At 38.1% G+C, this 22,705-nt stretch overlaps 1 protein-coding gene across 2 annotated transcripts in view; it reads right to left on the minus strand.

Annotated features, from left to right (window-relative positions):
• WDR72 (WD repeat domain 72) overlaps positions 1-22,705 on the minus strand; it is a 203,859-nt gene that overhangs the window by 150,092 nt on the left and 31,062 nt on the right. For both annotated transcript variants that reach the window (XM_037054671.1, XM_037054670.1), the window contains exons 4-13: positions 21,776-21,854; positions 20,549-20,723; positions 19,805-19,881; positions 18,662-18,781; positions 17,649-17,794; positions 17,175-17,271; positions 12,444-12,585; positions 10,297-10,542; positions 8,225-8,445; positions 5,411-5,606 (exon numbers count right to left, since the gene is read on the minus strand). In XM_037054671.1, coding sequence (XP_036910566.1) covers positions 5,411-5,606; positions 8,225-8,445; positions 10,297-10,542; positions 12,444-12,585; positions 17,175-17,271; positions 17,649-17,794; positions 18,662-18,781; positions 19,805-19,881; positions 20,549-20,723; positions 21,776-21,854 — 1,499 coding nt within the window. The remainder of the gene's footprint in view (positions 1-5,410; positions 5,607-8,224; positions 8,446-10,296; positions 10,543-12,443; positions 12,586-17,174; positions 17,272-17,648; positions 17,795-18,661; positions 18,782-19,804; positions 19,882-20,548; positions 20,724-21,775; positions 21,855-22,705) is intronic.

Consider the following 22,705-nt stretch of genomic DNA (forward strand, 5'->3'; position numbering starts at 1 on the left):
GAACTCCAGGCCCCGAGCTGCTTCTGAGATTTCCTTAGGTCCGGAATACACTGTGGATATAATTATACACTTAAATATACCTATTTGAATCAGAAATGCCTGCAAAGGATAAAGTCCAGCTCTCCATCGGGCATCATGGGAAGTGGACTGGAACCTGTGTAGGCACGTCTAAAAGCTTCCCCAACAGGGGAAACAATTTCCGCCTTTTCCTGGTGACCGTCTTCCCACGAGCACAGGAAAGATGGTCCTGAGTAGCAATTCACAATTTTGCCTCTCCTCCCTTCCCATCAGCTGTCGTTTCTGCTATCAGAGTGCCTGCCACTAACAGTCTCCCCACTTGTAATTTGCTGTTTCCAATCTGTCATCTGAGAAATCAGATGACCAGAGCTGTTAGAACTCTGTGGAAACGGAGAGCTAGCTCCGAGAGATAGACAGAGATCATCTCCTTCGGGAGAGCCTGTAGCAGGTCTCCTAGCAGCCTTTTCTTTTCTTCTCAGAGCTTTTTTTTTTTTTTTAACCAATTCCATGCCTGACAGTCTCAAAAAGCTGACCTCCAGCTTCAAGAGCTGCTCCCGTTGTGTGGCACAGTAGAGAACACACCAGAACCCACAGCCTGGTGACCTTCAGACTCAAACGATCTCTCTCTGTTCCACTCCCCCACAAGCAAAATGAATATAACCATATAGTAAATGAAGTATAATCAATTAAAAATTATAAGCTGCTTTCGAATAACTTGAAACTAATGATCTTTAAAAAAAACTATTACTGGTCTTAGGGTTCTACAAACTATGACTACAGGCCAAATCCAGCCTGCCGCCTGCTTTCAGAAACAAAGATTTAATAGAAGAAAGCCTCATTCACTTTGCAGATTGTCTGTGGCTTTTCCTGTGCTTCCAGGGCAGTTTTCTATAGTTGCACCAGAGATCACATGACCCACAAAGCTGAAAATATTTACTATCTAGCCTTTGACAAAAAAGTTTTTCTGACCTATCTTATTAAGAGGTATTTTATTGTCAAGCAAGTCAACTTTCATATTTTGCATAAAAACATCCAGCTGCTTAATATGGTATATTTCACAACACAGACCATAAACTTAACAGAAGGCCTTCCATAATAATAATGTTATATCAATAATACACAAGAAATTCATTACAAAAGTTTTCTACTATGTAAATCCATTACTGTGAACAGAAAAGTCCTCAGAATTATTTAAATCTAATTTCTAAAAGAATGATGAGCTCAGAGCTGAGATTTATTTCTGGTGTGCATTTTAGGGGGGAAAAATCAGTATTGCATTATCCCTATTGTGTCTCACAGCAACGAGGGCAACAAAGCTGCCTGGAGTTGCCGGTGCCAAACATAGGTGGGATCTCAAAGATGAATCAAAATGACATCTCCAATTAGTCCCCTTCCTAATCAGACCTAACCATCATGGGGCATCCTGCAAATCAATAAGCAAAGCTAGAGGCCCTCCTCACTCCCCACCTGGCAAAGCTGCATTTTTAGGACCAGAGGATGAAGGCCCTCGCAGTGACATAAATGCTCCTCTGCTTTGGGTGTTCGCCCCTTCCCTGAGATGACGTGCCCATCTACAACCCTGGCCCTTTCCTGGCATGCACCTGACCATGCCACCTGTCACAGAAAGAAACACCTCTTGTGATTTCAATATAAAGTGCGTATGGGGGTAAATGGCTCTAGAATATACTTGGACATTCTGCCAAAGAATCTCAGAATTAAGCAGGAATGGGCTGTTATAAAGTGCTTGTGAAAAACCAAAGTCTTATATCCCATTCTCAACACCTAGAAAAAGGTGGCACAGGATCTGGCCCATATGCCCCCCTCCCCCTCCCTCAACCTTTCCCCAAGGCAGGCTTTGGGCACAGTTGAGAATTACTTACTTTTGGCTCCAAGCCTGTCTCCCTGCCTTTTCTCTCTAGGCCCATTTCCCCCAATCCTTATCCCATTGACACCTCCATTTCCTCTCTATGGGCTCTGGAGTTGCACTACTGCTGAAAGATCTGATAAATGCCTTAGCATCAATTTATTTCTCCTTCATGTATTTGGAAGAGGCAGTGCTGTAGAAATTAAGCAAAGCATACGTCTGTTCATACATGGAACCAAGTTTGAAACTTTTAGCAAAGCTGAAAGGCAAACACTCAGAAAAAATTGTCCAGAGTCGAAAATACACAGACTTATACCCAAGAAGGTGAAATACACTGTGAACTTCAGAAACTGTAGGGGAGACTTGGAGGAGGAAGCTAAAACATACCTACTCTTGAGCAGCCATGATCTAAGAGCCACTATGACTGGCCGATGTTAAGATGAAGTCATCTGTACTCCATCTACTGAAGCCCAAGAGCATGTGGATTATTTAGTTTGTTTGTTCTTTCATGCATTCACTCACAGGCCAGGCACATCAGTGAACAAACACATTCTACGTCTTCATAGACCACTTTTCATACTAACTGTTTTGGTCTTTGCTGGTTTTTTTCCCTTTAACTTTATGAAACTATAAATGGAAAAGCTTCCTGGTTATGGATCTTTCCACCTAAGGAAGAGGATGGAATAGAAATCACATACAATAAACATGATGAAAGTATCTTACCTAGCTGAAATCCAGCTTGGGAATGAAAAAATAAATCATTAAATTTTAACCAAAATTGGAATTTCAGAGTTTAGAGGGAGTCAAAACCAAGCTAATACCAGACACAAGACTAAAAGGAATAACATAAACTTATTTAAAAGGAATGAACGTGCTGAGGAAAGTTAGGCTGCCAGCCACCTCCAGGGAGAGGTGCGGAGCTCGGACGAGACCGTGCATGAGAGGGTGCTTTGAAACTGTGAAGAGGCCCATGGCAGATGTAAAGACATTGATGCAATTATTCATAAAATTTTTACAAATCATGAGCTTCACCTTATTTTGGATTATTGTTGTTCATAAACAGCCTCGCTGTCTCATTCAGAACAAATATTCTGTAAGTTAACAGGTACACTAATTAACTATTAATATTAAATAATGCACAATACGTGTGCATAGTGCATGTTATTTGATATACCAATTCTAAAACAAACTTTTTAATAGAAAACAATACAAATAAGCAACTGCAGGAGATTCCTTAGCTATAGTATAATGTGTCCGTAATGACCACTATGCTGGTTATTGTCCATTTGACCACTGCCTCCACCCTTTCCTCGCCCTCGGTGTCCTGCTCCATGCCCCTGGCTGATGCTGAGAACTCAACACCCTTCTCCTCTGCCTTCCAGTTGAACTCAGCTCATGAAGGCGACTGCAGAAGGAGAGAGAAGAGAATTTCTTCTAACTCTCCATCTCAGTCCTGCATTTCTGGTGGGGGCTTTGCCCTTCCATTACTTCAGGGAGTGACCGTTCCTCCCCTCACTGCAGCTCACACTGGGTTCCAGTAATACTATTTGCTCCTCCAGCCCTAGAGGTGGTATGACTGCCAGGGTCTGTGTGACAGGGGCTTCACTCTCCACTCCTTATCTGTTCCCTAACCCCTACCCACACCCGATAATAATCCTTTCATTAAAGTCTCTTCCTTTGACCTGCCTGCGTTGAATTCAGTTTCCTGCTAGGACCATGACTAAAACACAATATAGATATCTTTTTATTGACATAGAAAGAAGTCTGACAGAGAGATGATTAAAATATTAATAGTAGTTACCTTTAGGCAGTGAGATATGATTTGGGGGGAGGGGTTAATGTTTCTCTGTATTTTTCAAATGTTCTACAATATTATGTGTTTGGGGAGCATAAGAAGAAATGATAAAATTAAAATACAACGTGGTAATAAATACGGCCTCAAGAAGTTCTAGTGGTTTGGCTTCCCTCCTCTACTGCCCACCCCTTCAAATAAAAGTTTTTTTAAAAAGCTGCGTAGCCTAAAAAGTGCCATGATGGTGCAACAGAACCATGAACACTTGTGAGTGCCCAAGTATCTCTGTATTTTTGCTGAATTCTACTTTCTAGGAAGAACGTTTGATTAGTAAGTATTCACAGTTAAAAATTATGCAACTGCCCATATTTATAAGTGCATGTGTTTTCCAGACTCAGATTTCACAAGCAGTCAAGTTTGCTACATTCTTTGATGATAATGATAATAATAAAAAGTAGTAATACTTAACTATTACTAAGGACTTAGCAGCACCTATAGGCACTGTTACAAGCATTGCAGGTATTAGTCCATTTAATCCTCAAAGGAAGGCAATACTATTAGTCCCATTACACAGATGAGGAAATTGACACGTGGAAAAGCCCAGCAATTTGCCCAAAGTCCTATAGCCCATCTGTTATCAGGCCCTCTAAGCAAGCCCAGCATTTAGATCCTATTTTACCCATTATGCTTAACTGTCACTCAGGCTGATAGATTACTTAAGAATTCTAAAACTCTCCTAATTCTGTGTATATCATGATCAGGGCCTTTGTATCAGTTGCACATTTACAAATCAGAGCTATAAGTTCCTCATTAAACAAATGGAAAATAAGACCTTTTCCTCTTATCCTAGAGACTATGACCATCTAATGGGAAACAAGCATGAAATCCTGTCAAAGCTATAAAGCAAGGTACACTTGTAAGGCAGAGTATGTTGTGCCTGCTATACACTGGTACATTAGCCATCATCATTAACACACAAAAGTCAAACGTAAAGAAAGTAGCAAATATTTTGGTGAAGTATGGCTCTAAACTATGATATAGTAAACTATCCAGTCTGTTAATAACACCCAACATAAAACCACCACTGATTAATCAATAAAAGTCATGCAATGATTTCAGTGAAATGTACCTTCCAGGCTGCTTCCCTGACTCACATTCATTAATTACCTCTCCTTATTTGATATGTTCCCAGCATTTGTCTGAACTGTGTTACTCTCACGTTATATAACAAAACTTTTTTAAAAATTTCAAGGTCCAAACTACACATTTGCTATGACATCAAAAGTTCAACTGAGCCACTCAATTTTCAGTTTCCCTGGCTCAACTTATTGGAGTTTTGTAATTAATTATATTCCATTATTACTGGTCATCAGTTAATTCAAAATGTTGCTGAGATGGTGAGTATGCTGAAGAAGGCAGAATTTAATGATAATTTGAGACTAGAAGGACACTAAATTTCTCTCTTGTTAATAATTAAAGGAGATAACTTATGTTTTTATTTATAGCTTCCAGATATATCCGGCTCATTCCATGCACTGCCGTGTCAGCTAATCATCAGTTGGTCAGGATCTGTTTTATTTTCTGTATCAGCCCTCAACTGAAGCCATTAAATGAAGCCCAAACAAAAGTTGAAGCAAGTGAGGTCATCACAGCATATTCTCAGGAATTCTTCACCTAGCCAACCGTTTCAATGCACAAATATACAAAGGATAAAAAAGGGTAAATTTTCAACTTACCTGTTTCAATCTCCCAGATGTAAACAGAGTCATCTGCACATCCAACGATTAAAAAGTTCTCAACAGGGTGCCATTTTATTATCCGCACGGGAAAAAGGTGCTTCCGGGCACAAAAGAGAAACCTCTTCTCCTCAAGGTGAAGGAGAGCCACTGAATGGTCACCGCACACACAGAAAATTACCTGATTGCTTCTGAGCTGTGGAAAAGACAAACAGTATTCTTTGTAAGTAAATAGTTGAATGCTTTCTTTAAAATTAAATCAGCCCTGGCTGGTGTGGCTCAGTGGGTTGAGCTTGGGCCTGTGAACCACACGATCATGGTTCGATTCCCAGTTGGGGCACATGCCTGGGTTGCAGGCCAGTTCCCAGCGGGGGACTGATGAGAGGCAACCATACATTGATATTTCTCTCCTTTCCTCCCCTCTCTAAAGATAAATAAATAAAATATTAAAAATAAAATAAAATTAAATTAAATCAGATAATTTCCCCCTACTAACATTTTATTAAAGTCTCATTTATAAAGTGGAATTTCTACTTTCTATAGCACTTCTCCACACAACACTCTAGAGAAGAGCTTGCAACACCGAGGAGATTCCAAGCCCAGCAACCCATCAGGAAGGTCAAGAGATTCAAGTGAAAAGGAGAATCTGGTCCAGGCCAGACCTACTTATAAGATAAATGATGGACTTAACCATCACTCAGCAAAGTCAGGCAGTAAAGCAGACATTGGAAATACTGCAGCATAAAAGAAACCCAAGAACTAATTTGTTGCCACAAAAAGAAGCTATTTGTAGACACAAGCTTAGGCCCAAGGGTATTGTCAGCTGGCATTTTCCACTTAAAGCCTCAAAATGTGATTTGGTGCTGTTCCCAGAACTATATAGATTCTAATCCAAACAGGAAACTCAGTGTAGACAAAACCTAAAAGAGGGAAGCATTAGATCATTCCCAACGAATGTTCAGGCTCACAGGCACAAGGACCAAAAATAGGCTCATAGGACAAAGACTCAGAAGAAACTTGGAAAAAAAATCAGCATGCGGTTACCTTGATCACAGTTTAGGACAAAGACCATCCATGCTGGGTGGTCTGCAGAGGCTAATCTGGGAAAGGTTTATAAGGCAGCTCTGTGCGGCAGCTCCTAGATACAGTGGAGTGAGGCAGGGCAGGGGAGGAGGGGAGCACAGAGTGGCTCTTCTACCCTCTCTTTCTTGTCTAGTCACCTTGGTATATGGACACTCCCACTCCCATAAAGCAACTAGACAGAGTTTTAGCTGTTACGATTAAAGCATCAGTTGGGACCCCTTGAGAATCTCCCAGTGCTCATCATTAGCCATGTTCTGTGGAGCATTATGGAGCATGTTATTTTTCTTAATTATTTTTTAGTAGACTACAGAAATCCGGAAGAAAAAAATCACAAAATGGCAGGTGAATAGATGGGGAGGGCCTGGACTTGTAGAACGGGGAAGATGGTACTGCCTTCTCAATATCACCTCTGGGAGAAACTGCTCAACCCACAGCCTCTAGAATGGACAGCCCAATGTACCTCAGGGACTTACAACCCACATGTGAACATACATATAACACATGGACACCGACCCTCTGGCCAAGAGTAGATATGCTAGAGACCCACACGAGGCAAATCAGAATCTTTTTTTGTAGGTATTTAAGTTGTAAAGGCAAATTAAGTTATAGGGAGAAGGAAGAGAAAAGACAAATCTCAGAAAAGCATACTTTTGGGGCAGGGAGGCTAGAGAGTAATCTTGATTCCTACATTCAAGTTTAAGTTCCACTGGGTCCTTGCTGTGGTGTTTCATATTGGATATGTAAAGAATGTCTCTTATGCCCTTTCAAAAGCCTCCCTTTTTGATCTGACTTGGTTTGAATAGGTCTGGTTCCTTAGAGTTAAATGATCTATGACTGAGGCAGGGGTAAAAGGGATCAGGAGTGACACTGACTTGCACCACCATCCTGGAGCTGAGAGAAAAAAAAGATAAAGGAAGGCAACCTCAGGAATACAAGACCTATCAAGGTATCCCAAACCAGCCCATGAGTGTTCGTTGTTTTTTTTTTAAGTCAGTGAGATTTATTTCACTAATAATTAAATTGTTTGTATTGCTGATACATTGCTTTATTTGGGTCTTCCTAAAAAACACTGTAAGTTGTGTCTAAGCTTACTTTAGAGCTGTTTTTTTAAACAATACTACTATGGAGAAATATTTTAAACAAATCAGTCAACTAATTTACAAAATTACAACAGTTGTTGTTACAATTCTAACACATACATAAAATCTATGAAATTTAAGTTTACATAGAATAAGAAAAGAAAATTATATGTGAAAGTATTTCCGTTTGCCCAGCACAAAGTAGATGCTCATAAATTTGTTAAAGCTTCTTACTTGTTAAATAAATAAAAGAACAAACAAAAATCTATTTAAGAAAAATAATATGTAACCATCATTATTAAATTGTTGAAGGCAAAAATTAATTTCTAATTTGTAAATTTGTATATATTTGAATTGTTTTTAAATTGAGTGTTGTTACTTTTATAATTTTATCAAGAAAGAAAAGATAATTCCATTAAAATTAAGATAGAACTAGGAGAAAAAAGGAAAAGAATATAAATACTTAGGAGAATTAACTGGCTTATGTAAAGCCAAGAATTGGCAAAACCTTTCCTCTAGAACCAAATTATTTATATTAGCTATAAAATAAAAAGCATATTAAAAGATTAGAGAGGAATGCATAAAGTTATCTAGCTGTAATGTTAAGTAACTTTTAAATTTATGTGATATTTTACTCTTTTTCTTAACTTACTCTGATGTTCTCTGGTGACATCAAAAGACTTGTTACTGGACCAGCTTCCAAGAAGAATTTATGCAAAATCCTTTCAGTAAAGATATCCCACAGGATGACACATGAGTCCTGGTCCCCAGATACCAGCCAACTTTGGTCTAATTTTGAAGAGAGACCATGTGGATAAAGTAATGAAATAACACTTTGGTGATGGCCTTTGAGAACTTTGTAAGGAACGGAATCTGAAAAACAGCCAACACCAAATAGTACAAAAGTTATTTTTGCTCAAGAGATAGTCAAGAGATAAATCAAGAGATTTATATACTGTCCTGAGACAGCATATAAATTTTTAAGGTAAGAAAACTACAAAAGTTAGGCCGTTGGCTAACAAATTAGTAAGCAACCCTTGGATGACCTCACAGGCAAGGGCCTCCTCATAACCCAGATAGATCATTACTGACAAAGCACTAATGCTGGTTGGTCAAAATGTACTAGTTCTTTTAAGGACGTTAGCAAGTTACCACTACTGGTGCCATGAAATAGCACATGCTGTTCTGAAAGAACAAACGATTTTGAACATTTGCCTCCACAAAGAAATCTTAGAACATTACCGCTGTATGTTAAATCAGCATGACCAAGATTGTAAAAGAAAAGCAAAGTATCAGAGAATATTTTTGCTTTCAAAGATATTAGAGATCACCTACTTCCACCTCTTTGTTTTACAGATAAAGTATTTGAGGCTCAGAGGGGTGTTTTGAATCCCAGGGAAAAAGCACAGCGTAATGTTTGAGAGCATAGCGTTGCTGTTAAGCAGATCTGGTTTTATTTCGCTGGGTCTATCACTCAATAGACTGTGTCACCATGGACAAGTTGCTTTGTCCCTCTATGCCACAGGTACCGCCCCTGAAAACACTGAGGTGATTACCACTTTTACTTCACACAAGACTGTAGTTGTGTGGACTGAGATAAAGTCTGTAATTTCTTTGTACTGGCACGTGGTAAGAAAGGGTATTTTGTACCATAGTTGTGCTATAACTCAGGGCTATTGACACCCAGTTTCCACACTGTTTCTTCTTTCATTAACTGAGACTAAAAAAGTTGGAAAGGACCACAGACCACAAACTCTCTCTACTCAAATTAAAAATGAGCCCCCAAAGTCATTATTACTTCTATTAAAGAATCAGTAGTTACTCCTATTTCATCAGGTATATCCTCTGTTTATATCCCCTGGGCAAACCAATATAAATAGTAATTCATATTAAAAGTTAGTGAAAATAAAACCTACAAGTCAAATGTAGGCCTCTGCTTGTTTTCTGGATAAAAGACAAATCAGCCTTGGTAAAAAATTCTAAGGTCTTAAGCTTTTGCACTAACTTTTAACAGCAGCCATCGAGCTGTATAGCAGTATATTACCTCTCCTCGGTTCATTGCTATTCACCCTGCTATTCCCGTCAATCACTGAATCACAAGTTAGTAACACTTAGTAAGAGCCAAAGTATGCTGAGAACAATAGGCGGCAAGGTAAAGTGTTGGTTTTTTGTTTGTTTGTTTGTTTTTAATTGAGATTTGGTCTGTTAAGGACCTTGTAGTCAAGTAGATTCTGTACAATAAAAAACAGAATAAAAATTTATCTACACATCTCCAAATCTCAGTCACTTCCTACATTTTCCCTTCTTTTGCACAAGACAATTTACTACATAAATTGCTATTGCAGTGCGCAAAGATATATAAGAGCATATTTATATTTCATTAACAAAGAAATACATATTAAACAGGAAGATACCTTCTTCAATTGAGTGGCAAATATTAAGATGTTTAATAGCACACAAGGTTTGGGAAGCAAGGCATTTGCATAGGCTGTTAGTAGACACACAGGAAAATCAAGGAAGGAGAGAAACATACTTCTCATTGTATAACCCTCTGTTTCATTTTTTAAACCATATTTTAATTTTTTTTTACTTTAATGTTAAGACAAGTATAGTTTACTAACAAATGTCAGCAATTTTTTAAGCTTCAGAAATATTCTTAGTACACCTTGTTAGAGTTGAAACTTAGATAAATTAAATAAATAGGGTTAAACAGAGTTCAATCACCTCTCAATAAAGAGCCGCCTTCTAGAAGCCCTGCTTTGGCAGCGTTCAAAGCCTGTGTAATGAAAATCGTCCCATCTTCGCAGCCACATACTAGTTTATCAAGATTTGGAACATACTCTGATGAAGTGACGACCACAGCTCCAGCTCCATCTTTAAACCCAGAGAAGTAATCAATAATACTTTGTGACATGATATGATGCTTATCAAAATTATCTTGAAGGGTCCAGGTGGTAGTTATTGGTATCTCTGAAGTGAAGACAAACAAAGATGAAAAAATGGTTTATATAGTCATCATAAATTTGGAAAATATCATCAAGGCACCATCCCTTGAGGGTCCCTAGAGACTTTTGCCACCCCAATAGTGGGCTATAGGCAGGAAAGTTCTCCTACCATCTGCCGACCTCACTTAAAAAGGAAACTTTACTGGTTCTCTGTCCTTCAAGGAGCCTTGAAAGAATCGATGTGTATTCGTGCGTTCATTTTAGACTTAGGTCAACTGACAAGATCCGAGAAACTCTTGCAGTGGTGTAAAATGTTGGACTGCTCTCATGAGTTCTCTGTGTGCCTTAGCAATGTTAAGAAGGTAAATTGGGTTCTTTTATTGTCTGAGCTAAAATGGAAGAAATTTATTCCTTAAATGTCAAGGACAGGAATATCTCAAAATCATACCATAACCCCAGGCAACTATCTATGGTTACCAAGTGCACTGGTTACCATTTTATATGTAGCTGACCACTCAAGTATTTGAACTAGGCCCCAGATCAGCTCAGGAAGTGAGAAAGGCCTGGCCTTCAGGAGCATAGAAGGCAAAGTAAAGCTAACCTACTTCTCTATGAAAAGGCCTCCTTGACCTTACAGTACACCTGCTACAGTGACTGTGAAAACCGTGACCCCTACAGCTTAGACCAGCACCAGGAGTGGTCATGGATGTCTCTGGTTCTAGTTATAAAGAAGGTTGACTAGACATTTAGTTCTGCTACTGTAACAAGAATGGATATGAGAAAATCCCAGAGTCGCCAACCATCAAGCGGCTTCGCAGGGGCATGGTCTACTTTTTTAACTCTTAAGACCGGCTTGTAAGAGATTTTTTCACATACTACCCCAAGCTCTAAGTCTATTTCTTGACCAATTTCTTATCAATCTAGGTCTAAATGAACCATTTTGAAAACAAAGACACTAAAAGTACCACCAGTGAAATTATTTACTAATGGAAACTTGAACTTAGTATAAAGAACCCTGATCCTGCTGCGCCCCACACAATGGTTCACAGAGGCGACACACTGATTTTGGAATAAAGGGAAATGAGTAAGATGGGGTTCCCCGATCTAGAATACATACTCTCAGAAGTTGGAAAGTTTTCCACAACAATGTTTACTTTGATGATTTCAGTTTTTTCTTCTAAGGAAAATTAAAATAAGCAAAAGCTAAATCATCTGATCGTTCAAATTGCCAAATGTTTTAGTACCCACGTTTACCACGTTTTTCCATGTATAATACACATTTTTTGCCCACATTTTTTAGGGAAAAATAAGGATGCACGTTATTCATGGGTAGTACCTGAAACACCTTGTATCTGTTGTTGTGTTTTGCAATTATTTGTTACATAAAATTTCTTGTACCACATGTTCAATAATAAATGCAAAATTCCTCCATAGTACAAAAAAACAAGTATCTAATTATAGATAAATAAAAATTGAATTAAAATTTAAAACAAAAGATGTTCTTCTTGAAAGTTTGGGCCAAAAACATGGGTGCACATTACACACAGAGAAATACAGTCTATCTGTGCTTGCTGTTCCAAGCAGCTGTAGTAATCCCAACAGAGAAATTAGTTGAAAAAATGGCACAGTATATGGACATGGCAAAATCAAAAATTTGTATATGATGCGTCAGCCTGCCCTATATTGTTATTGCTAGCATTCATTTTACTTCAGTAAAACATCACTCATGTTAAATTATTGTTATTTTGTATTGTATTGGTTGTATTGTATAAGATCTATAAGTGATTTATGTTGGAATCTAATGCATAGTAGTACACGAGAAAATTTTTCTTTTATGTAGCCCATGTGACTCAACTTAGAAGAACATGGAGTTAAGTATAAACTAGTTCTCAGGACCCATGGGATTATCAGTGAAGACCATCTTACCTCTAGGAGAGCCGTCAAACTTGGATACAGGAACATCAGGTATGTGCCACACAGTAACTCTGCCTGAGACTTCTCCAGAGAACAGTACCTTATAGAAAGGCTCTTTCCTTTCATTCATATAGCCCATCACAAAGGGAAGGCTCTGGTTTGAAAAAAAAAATTAGTTCTTATGAAGGAAAATATCTAAGTTTAAAATGATAGTTATTGTTTTTAAGTGGAGAAACAAAACTTCATAGATGAACTAAATTGTTTTCATTTATCTCTCACTGTTTGAAACTTTTCAAGTTCTTATAATCTCTTATTCAAACAAAAAAGGTTTGTATAACAGGGAAAGAAATGTCATCAACCAGACTTCAGAGAGTTCATAAGGGTACCTGACATTTATCGAACACATTCTGTGTATGTGTCACCTACGCTGTCAGGGACTCTGCATGGTTAAATGAGCAACCCTGTGCAGTGAGTGCTATCACTCTCTTCACTCTACAGATGCGCACACGGCCAGTGAAGGATGTGACTGATCCAAGGTGACACAGACCACAGCAGGCAGTGGTCCGGAGTCCAGAAGTTCTGACTCAAGAGCACTTGTCCTAGGGTACCACTCTACTGTCAAGAGGACCTGATTTATTTTTGTCCCAATTGTCAGTAAAAACAGCAACAACTAATATCTGGATAGTACTTTTGTATAATTAATATAATACTTTCCACTTTCTGTTGACCATTTTTCAGATTGAACATACTTGATTTTGAATTTCCTAAGTGTCCACAAAGAAAGCTTAAAATGACTCCATGAATTGTTCAAATATGTATTACTGTATGTTATTAATATAAATAAATATACATCATGTAGTATAGAGTTATACTTTATGTTAATGCTATATGTTGAGAGAGAGAGTTATAATTTTGTTGAGGCGGAGTGTGACTATCGGACACCAGCGCTCTGAAAGATGTGCTTTCACTAGTGGATGAGGCTAGGCTCCCCCAGTGCCTCAGCGCAGCCCAGATGTGTCAATGGGTAGATTATATGTAGATATTATGCACAAGTGATCAAAATGATTAAGTGATCAGAAAAACAAAGCTACTTTTGATTTATAAATAAAAGGAACACTTAAAAGAACGCCAACTGCTGGTGCTAGATTTAAAGGTGTCTGAGAAAGTTTTATTGATATGATCACTTCATAAATTATATACATGTCTAACCACTCTGATGTACACCTGAAAGTAATATAATACTGAATGTCAACTGTAATTAAAAATTTTAAATAAAAAATTAAGTGTAAGAAAGTGAGTTTCTAGTCAGAAAATACATGTTTGAAAGACTAAACAGATATATTCATGGAAAATTTTTATAATATACTTTTAGAGAATATTAAGGGCCAAAATACTGCTACATTTAATCCTCATAACAAAGCCACAAAATAAGTAAATATTGTTATTATTCCTATTATGTAAATAAAGAAAATAAAATAAGAAGATAATGAGAAAGTAAGTCAAGACAATTCAAAGAAGATACCTAATCCTCTATAGTCCCCCAAAATGAGAGCATTGAAGAAGAGAAAACAGCTCCTATGAAGTCAGTTCTCTGAATACATTTTGTTTTGTTTTGGTTTTTTAAGATTCAGATCACAATTAGGGGTCTTAGAGATCTCATAGACATCGTCGTTGTTGGTGTTAGAATGGTGTTGACAAAATGGTTTCTCAAACTCTTCCAGCCTTTAGGAACCTTAAAATTGACTAGTCCAACTCCATCAAGGTGTTGATGAGAAATGAAGCCCGAGAGAGGCGGGCGCGTTTCTCAAGTCGGTGGCAGCTCAGCTCTTCCCTTCCAGCGTCCTGCGTTACCCCTACGGCCCAGGATCCCCTGCTGCTGTTGTCCCCTGTGCCCGCAGCTTCTGCCCTGCCAGTTCTCACTCGCTCACATGCGCCCCTTGACATCTTGATCATCTCCTTGCCAGTAGTTCCCTCTCCAGTTCTGCAAGTCACCTAAAAACCTGCTCAGAATCTCTTACCATATGAATTCTCATTGTTCGTCCTAAGAACTAGTATCCATCCTCCAAGATGTAATAAAATAGTCATTAAGAGTGAATTTTCTTGGGCTAACTACCTGGATTCAGATACTGGTTTTAGCACATAAACTCTATTAAAAGAGCTGATTGCTTGATTTAGACAATTTACTTAGCTTATTTATGTTTCATGGAGGCTGATAAAAGCACCTACTATGTGGGATTTCTGTCAGGACTGAGTTGATAAGGTAAGGTACTTAGAATGGCGCCAGACACTTGGTAGAAACTCTGAATACTAACAATTCTCATTATCCACTTTCAGAACAACTGAAAAACTCACTCCAAAGACCCATTACCAGACTCTCAGGCCAAACTGCCTGAGTTCAAATCCTGGGAATGAACCTCTCTGAACACAGTGAGAACTGATATCAATTACGCAATATGTATGTTTGACAATAATGAGAACTATCATCGTTATCGCTGTCAATACTCTTAGTTCATACACTCACATTTCTTACTTGCAATCCTTCGCTCATTTCTATCGCTGTTACCCGCTGTTACCCCACCCCACCTTAGCAATTAGTCTTACTCCTCAGCAAGACCCTGGGGAGCCCACCTCCTCGTCCTCACAGCCAGGAGCCCTTTCACAGGCCTCATCAGCTATGGCCTGAAACTAAGAAGACTCTTGTAGAGCTACCAAAAGGAAGGGCTAGACCCCATTCTTGCCACTACAAATCCATCTGCAGATATGTGTCTGCATCACAAATGGTAACCCCGAGAGCATGTTACTATCAAACCTTGAAATTTAATTCTATGATTATTACTCCAAAAACAAACACACACACACAAATCAGTCCACTCAATACTGCATGTTTGCACAGCACCCTTTCCTAAGCTCACTAGGCCTGTCAAACTCATCGTCCTTCTCCACCAAAATGCCCCCATTACCTCCCAACTGTGAAGAGTGACTAGGAAATCTAATAATTAGTGAATGGCAGTGACATTTTGAATAATATCTGGCTTTCTTTTCTTGGCTGGATAAAAGGCAAAGGGTCCAAGACTATCTATAGCATCTTCTTTCAGTTTCAGATTATTCCATTGGTATTGCTGGCTTCTAAGCACTCCCTACTTGTAAAACAAAGAAATGGAGGTAAATGGAATGGGAAAAGTATAATAAAATAAATTTTAAAAGTAAATTTGCTTGTGAATTAAAAGAATAAAATAAAATGCAAAAACGACAGTGGTTGTCTAGATAAAAATTAGTGATAGAAGACCCATAAATCTTTATCTTCACATTTTGAAGCAAAGCAAGGTAGCTTCCCATAATATTGGTATTTTTAAGATATTACTTTCCTCTTTCTTCATAGTTATGTGTAGTGTTGATTATTTGCAGTAGACTAGAAGTTCTTAAAGCATACTACTTATATTTAGCTTTCGGGGAAAGTGTGTTTTATAAAAATGCATTCTGGAGGTAAAAAGAGCACAGGGAAAGTCCTTCCAAAATAACTAAAAATGCTATTTTGAATAAACCAAAATCCCGCTTTTGTGATCAACAGCAATGTGAAGCTCTACTGATGACCTCAGAAACACTGTCGAATGCCGTAATTCTTAAGTGTGCCTACACCCCAAGTACCAGTGGTACCTGCAGTTCTAACTTTTGGCTGACAGCTTCTTAACTCTTTGCAACACAACCTCACAGATATGTTAGCAGAACAGTCACTGAACTATGGGATTTCCAATGGCCATGCTGTCTAATGAAGCAAACCACCACTCAGTAAAAATTAATGTGCTTCCTTGGTTGGTACATCAGTAATTCAAAATTCCTTCATTCTCCACCAAATGCCTTTTGGATAAGTAACTGGTGACTAAGTCCAATAGGTTATAAAAACACTTTGTTTAACACTGCTATAATAAGACAACTGCTTAAGTTCTCAGGCTTCATGGAGTGCCAAAGACATAATCCATCCAAGTAAAAGCTCACACTTACATTCTCAATTTTCTCCCAGGAATCATAATTATATTTGTTTTAACAAGAAAATGTATTCAGAAGAAGAGCTAAAAATGTGAAAGTGATCTCAATATTAAAAAAATTAAAGAAGACATAGACCATTTGATAAAGTTAAAAACCAGAGTAGATACACAAAATGTTAATGTTGTATCAAAGCATCCATCAAAAAGGTCACTGAAAATGTGTGTGTGTCTGTATGGAGAGATTAAATATGGCAAAATGTTGACAATTGGTGAATATAGGTAAAAGATATATGAGTGATGATTGTACTAATCTTTCAACTTCTCAAGTATTTAAAAACACCTTCAATTAGAATAAGCAGATACTGGGGGGGGGGCTGGGAATATAAACCAGAAAACTGTACTTGAACAAGAATGAAATTAAAAAGAAGACCTAAAAAAAGAATAAGCAGATACACATAAAAATATTTACAGTGAATATTCATGGTGGTCAAGCTGGAATTTTAATGCCCCCCTTTTAAAACATCTATCATTTTTCTATAACAAATAAGTACTATTTAATCTGACTTGCAAAAAAATAGATTTTCTTAAAAGACAGTTTTGTCTTTAGTAGCCATGAACTGTTAGGTTTGATTTTTTCATTAACAACTTGATGTTATTCTTTAGTTCTATTTTTTCAGTCCGGACTCTGCTGCAGACAAAGCAGCACCTTTGAGACACGGAGAGAAACAGCACTGAGGCAGCCCCTCTTTTCTGGCATTACCTTACTTTCCTGCACAGAAGCAGAGCACAGCAAGTGAGGATACATGGTCTCTTTAAGCACTCTTCCATCAGCAGGCTGTATGGTTTTTGAAAGCCCACTGCGTAGCAAAAAATAAACAGCAAAGTTTAGAACTTTGGGTTTCTTTATTTTTTTTCCTTCCCACTTTCAAAAGCCCGATGCTACCATTCAAGTTTCTAAACTCTAGTTAGAAATTGTTGGGTTAATAATTACAAGTGACTTTTTGAAAACCCAGCACCAGCTGTACAAGTTATACATGGTTAATCTCATTCCTTCATCCCCTGCTGTTCCATACAAAGGCAGAAGCCTACCAAGCTCAGAGTAAATCTTCTAGTGCCAAAGTTGTTTTGTTCTGGTGTTTGATCATGGGCAGCATGCAGGGATTTTTCCATAATAAACCTCCCAAAGTTCATTTCCAACCTGAATGTTTTGTATGCCGCTCCCATCTGAGCCCACCTGTTCAGCAGCTGATAGATGTAACTGTGACCATCTTCTGTCCAGATGATGATTCGGTGAGCAGCCAGCACCTCTCCCCCAGCGAAGAACTGCCCGCTTCCACTGACCTCCGCCCACAGAAGGGAAAAATCACAATAATCATAAACCTAAAGCACAAAATAAATGGTACACATTAACAAAAGCTGCGGATCTAATTTGCCACTGAGATGGAAGATAAATTGTGCTCACCGAGACTATTTAGATGGTAGTGTTAATGCAACGGCACATTAAGTATTAATGACAGCCCACACTGTACTCATGTATCAAGATAACTTACAAGTACTTATTTTTTCTTATTTATCCTAAGGTAGGTTTTGGTAGGTTAACTATTTGGCTAACATGTCCATTAAGCACAGAGACGAGAAATCCCCAAATCTCTATACAATTTTATTCTGTTCATATGGATAGTCCAACTTTAACATTTGAAAATTTATTGCACAAAAAGTTTAAATAATATAAATCCTTTGCTAGACCATATACTTAGTATTTTTTTGTTTAAAATATATCAGTATATAAGTAAGACAATATTATGTTATTAACTGAGCCAGGTATATGAAACATTAAAAGATGCTATCATGTGATAGTTACTTAACTTTTTAAAAAAGATCTTCTTGGAAACATCAGTGAGTATATTTACAAGAAAGAAATGTATATTTCCTAAAAAACAAGTGTTATCACAAAGCAGAAAAAAATATCTATAAATAAGACCAATTTGTGTAGGTGAAAAGTATTAGTTTTCTTTTTAGGACAAGCATTGACTTTTGGAAATAATCTAGAGATAAATGCTAATTATTAATATGATCATTATTAATAATATGAACATTTCCTATTAAAATATAATCTCCTGAGAAGCAAAACAGCTAAATGTGAGGAGTGAAAAATTAACACAAGTCAGTCACAAAAGCCAGGTCGTCCATGTTCTGATACTGATATTATATGAAGTTTGTAGTATTTATCAGGTTATTTTACAATACCTTCCAACATCTAGAAAATACCACCAATAGAAGTCTCTCCGTGTATGTGCAAAATCGTATTGTCCGACAGTTCAGGGAGTCAAGAAATTTGGATTCCTTTTCATAGACATCTTGCTTTTCCTTCAAAAGGAACAAAAACATCTTCGTACTAGTTCCAGGTCATTTATATGTGACTATATCAGAAGATTTGCTTCTCTGAACACCTGACCTAGATCACACCATTATTATGAAATGAAAAGTACCTCAGTTTCCTTTATAATTTTCTGAACCAAGAAGTTACTTTGCAAAAGACACCATTAGCAGGAAACCTACTTGGACTCAAGGATTCATTATGCAAATACAATCATTCAACAAACATGGGAGGCTAGGCTGGGTGTTGAGAGTGTTACTGACATTCAGACTTGGTAGAAAGACATACCAGAAAAAGAAAGAAAGAAAAATAATTTTTAAAAACCCCTGCAGTCTCTTAATTGCAATAATAGAAAATACACAAAATGCTTTGAAAAAGTAGGAGTGGACATCATAGAATACTATATTGTCAATCAGTTTCTGAAAATGCCGGGGCGGGGGTGGTGGTGTTTCTCAGGTTCAGTATGCCAGTACAATTTCTGAGCTTCCTCAATCAAGACGTTCCTAAGGATAGCCCAGAACACAATGGGCAGCCCAAACGATTTGTTACCAGCACAGAAAATACTGTTCTTTTGTCCATTCCCTCAACTTGTAGTCTAAAGTCAGGCATCAGGAGAATATACTAGACTCTCAGTGTATGTGACCTCCAGCTGTTCATAATCATCTCCCAGACACTGCTCACACACACCCAGAAAAAAGAGGATCTTCTACTGCAAGGGACAGAAATATATCTATCTATGATTTTTATTGTTAATTAAAATGTAATCAGTATGTGTGGTATAGATAAAAAGAGTTGTGTATGCATGGAGAAAAGGATGGAAGAACACAATCCAGCAGATACCAATGCCCACCCCTGGCACTGGGAGCAGCAAGAGGGATGGGGCAAGTACATGAGGGTAAAATGTACACATACTCGTCTATACTATTTGAACTTCTAAAGTAAGCATGAACTCTGCCTGTAAGTGTAAAAAACTTCCAATAAACATGGAGGAAAAAGGAATTTCACAAGCCGACCTGAATGCTGTTGATAGATGAAGAGAGGTCCCACACCTTGAGCTCACCAGCCACTGATACCACCAGGAGAGCATCTTCTGTAAAAACAGCAAAGGTCGCACATAAGCTGAGCACTGCCGTACCGGATTGATGTGGAGATCGTGTCCTTAAGTATTAAGTATTATGCAGGGCTATGCAGATGACATATATTCAGCTTTGCTGTTTCTTTAAATAAACATTTTAGATCAGGTTTTAAATTTGTGTTACAATTGCAAAGTGGCCCCCGTGTAAAAGGGGGGCAGCAAAAGCTCTCACATTGCCGACAGCATCGCGTCGGCAATATGACACCTGCCGGTTCCAGAAACCCGGGTGGGGCCAGCCTTCCTCTTCCTGTGTAGTTGCTCATGGCAGACACTAAGTTCCCTTGATTAGCACATCTGGAAGACGCAGCAGGATGAAAGTTACACAAGTCCTGCTCATCCACAAGAAACCCATTTTTGTCGCTTTTAAAAATATACCGAGCACAACTGGGTGGTGGAAACACAGGTGCTTCTCTTTCCTCATCATCTTAACCTGCTGTTCACTTTCCAACAACCTGAACCACCCATCTGGGTGTTCCCAGTTCTTCTTGATCTGGCTCAGGAAGCTGTCCCCACTAAGGAGGAAACGTAAAGGGGTACCGTACACTCTTGCCCAATAGCTGAACGAATAGTTCAAAAGTCGTATTTTACATGTACTCTCTTAGTGTTATATACGACCCATTACCTTGAATTCTCATGGAATGAACAATGCACATGCAGTTGATCCAATCAGGAGACTGGGATGACGTGAAGGTGTGAACAAGAGCCAAGGTTTTGGCGTCAATTATAACAACGTCTTGATATTCTCCACAGCACAGAAGCCAGCCTTCTCCTGTCATCCGGAAGGGGCAGTGGTAATACTATGCAAATGGAATTCAAGCAAAAAATTAATTATCACTGGCAATTAACATAATTTTGGCTGTGGTGAAAACTTCTCTGAATTTAAATTTTATCATCTATCAGTGAAGGGATATAGTATGAATAGCAACTAAACTTTCTTTTAGTTAAGTTTTTCCATACTTGTAAAGTTGTCAATTTTGCACTTCAGCCTCACTTGTATTTCATAATTTTTTTAGAAAAAGGAGGCTCATTCGTGAAGAAGAAATTTTATTCTGAATACCAGGTTCTTTATTCTAACAACCTCTTTGTATGTTAAGAAGAAATAAAAGTGTTTGATTAAGAATTTGAGGAGTTCTGGTGCTGAATAAGTTTGGAGAATGTCTTCCATTGAAGGTGAAGTAATACAGTCTACCCTTGAACTCCCTCTTTGCATAGGGTCTGGGCCCCAGAAGACCGTCTGTGTGTCACAGTGCAGGTCACCAATGCTAAAAGCAACTACTGAAACTTGAAAAACTGTCAGCACCACTGTAACCCTGTGGCTACTGTACATATATGCTGGGAGTCCACCTACCAATGGCCAAAATCGGTTTTACATTTTTGGAAATGATTTCAAAGGTTGTGAGTATGCCTCTTGATCTCTTCATGAATAACTAATTCAGAAAATAAGAATCTATCCACCCCCAAAATGTTAAAATTGGAGACAAGGAAAAAACCATATTTTCCTTTATAAAATAGCATGTCACTAAAATGGGATCTTTCTGTGTCTGTGTCTGTGTCTCTCTGTGTGTGTTTTGTGAGTGTACCTAAGGAAAAGTAAGAAAATTATCTTTCAAATGTATGTATATTAAAATCTACAAACATAAAAGAATTAGAAAAATGGCTGAATAATAGCTTTGGGGGAAGAAAAACATCAAAATAAAAGATGATAACTGACCATATTATACTCCAATGACAAAATAAAACGTTCAAGGAAAGAGTATTCTCGAAAGACACTTCTTCCAATGTGTGCACAGCAGTGCCCTGAAGGGGCTGCAGAACCCAGCACCGTTCGGAAGGAAGGGGCCGTACTTACACAGACTGCTGAGTGCCTGTAAGGAAGTGTGGCCTTCTCCACGCACTGTCCGTTGGTGACGTTCCAAACACACATCTCCCTAGCAGAGATAACCTCGTATTATTGTCTGTCATTTCCACTCAATTGGCTGGAATAATTTTTGTGCCACAAAGTTTTTCTTTAGTGCTGCACTTAAAAGAAGCCTGATTGTTTACGTGGCTTTTTGTTACAGATTACTGGGCAAGGAAAGGTTGTGGTCATTAGCAGGGATGACACACTGTATCTGTGTCTCTTTTGTGTGTGTGTGTGGGGGGGGGTGCAATTATACCTGCAGCCAGCTTACAAATTTTACCCTAGTGCCAACCTGACCTACAGCACGTTGTGGGGATACAGCTATCGCAGCTTGTTAGTGACAGTGCAACACTCTCTCCGTGGAAGCTGCATCCTCTTGAAAACGGTTTCACTGAACTTAAACTACATATTCTGAAAAGCATAATGCATCAAGTGCTGTGTTTTGTGGAGCCAAGGTAGCTCTCCTGGAAAAATAAACAGTGCCACCAAGAGGCCACGTTTGGTCTGTTAATGATGGGATTTGTTTCTTTGCTTCTCCTAAAATCCTAAAATGATCCAAGCCACTTAATGTTTAAAAAACTCTATGTTTCGAAAACTCTTACATCATTACCTATATGTTGCAAAGAGATAGAGTTACAAAATAATAACTGCAAAATAGGTCTAGCGAAAGCAATTTAAATCTCTATGATTTCTGTTCACAAAAACCAGAATAGCTGTTTCAGAATTGGTGGGTAAAATATTCTTCCATTTTGACAGTTTCAAAACATAAACAAAATTTCCCATGGACAAAATGAAAGTTTTATTGGCCTTCAGGGAGAAGCTGCTATTCAGAAAATAAGATGTGGACTAATATTTTTCAGTGCATTTAGTAATTTGTAG

The sequence above is a fragment of the Sturnira hondurensis genome, unplaced genomic scaffold, assembly GCF_014824575.4.
Source record: "Sturnira hondurensis isolate 20B ecotype Veracruz unplaced genomic scaffold, ASM1482457v3 Scaffold0008196, whole genome shotgun sequence".
In the NCBI taxonomy this organism is placed as follows: Eukaryota; Metazoa; Chordata; class Mammalia; order Chiroptera; family Phyllostomidae; genus Sturnira; species Sturnira hondurensis.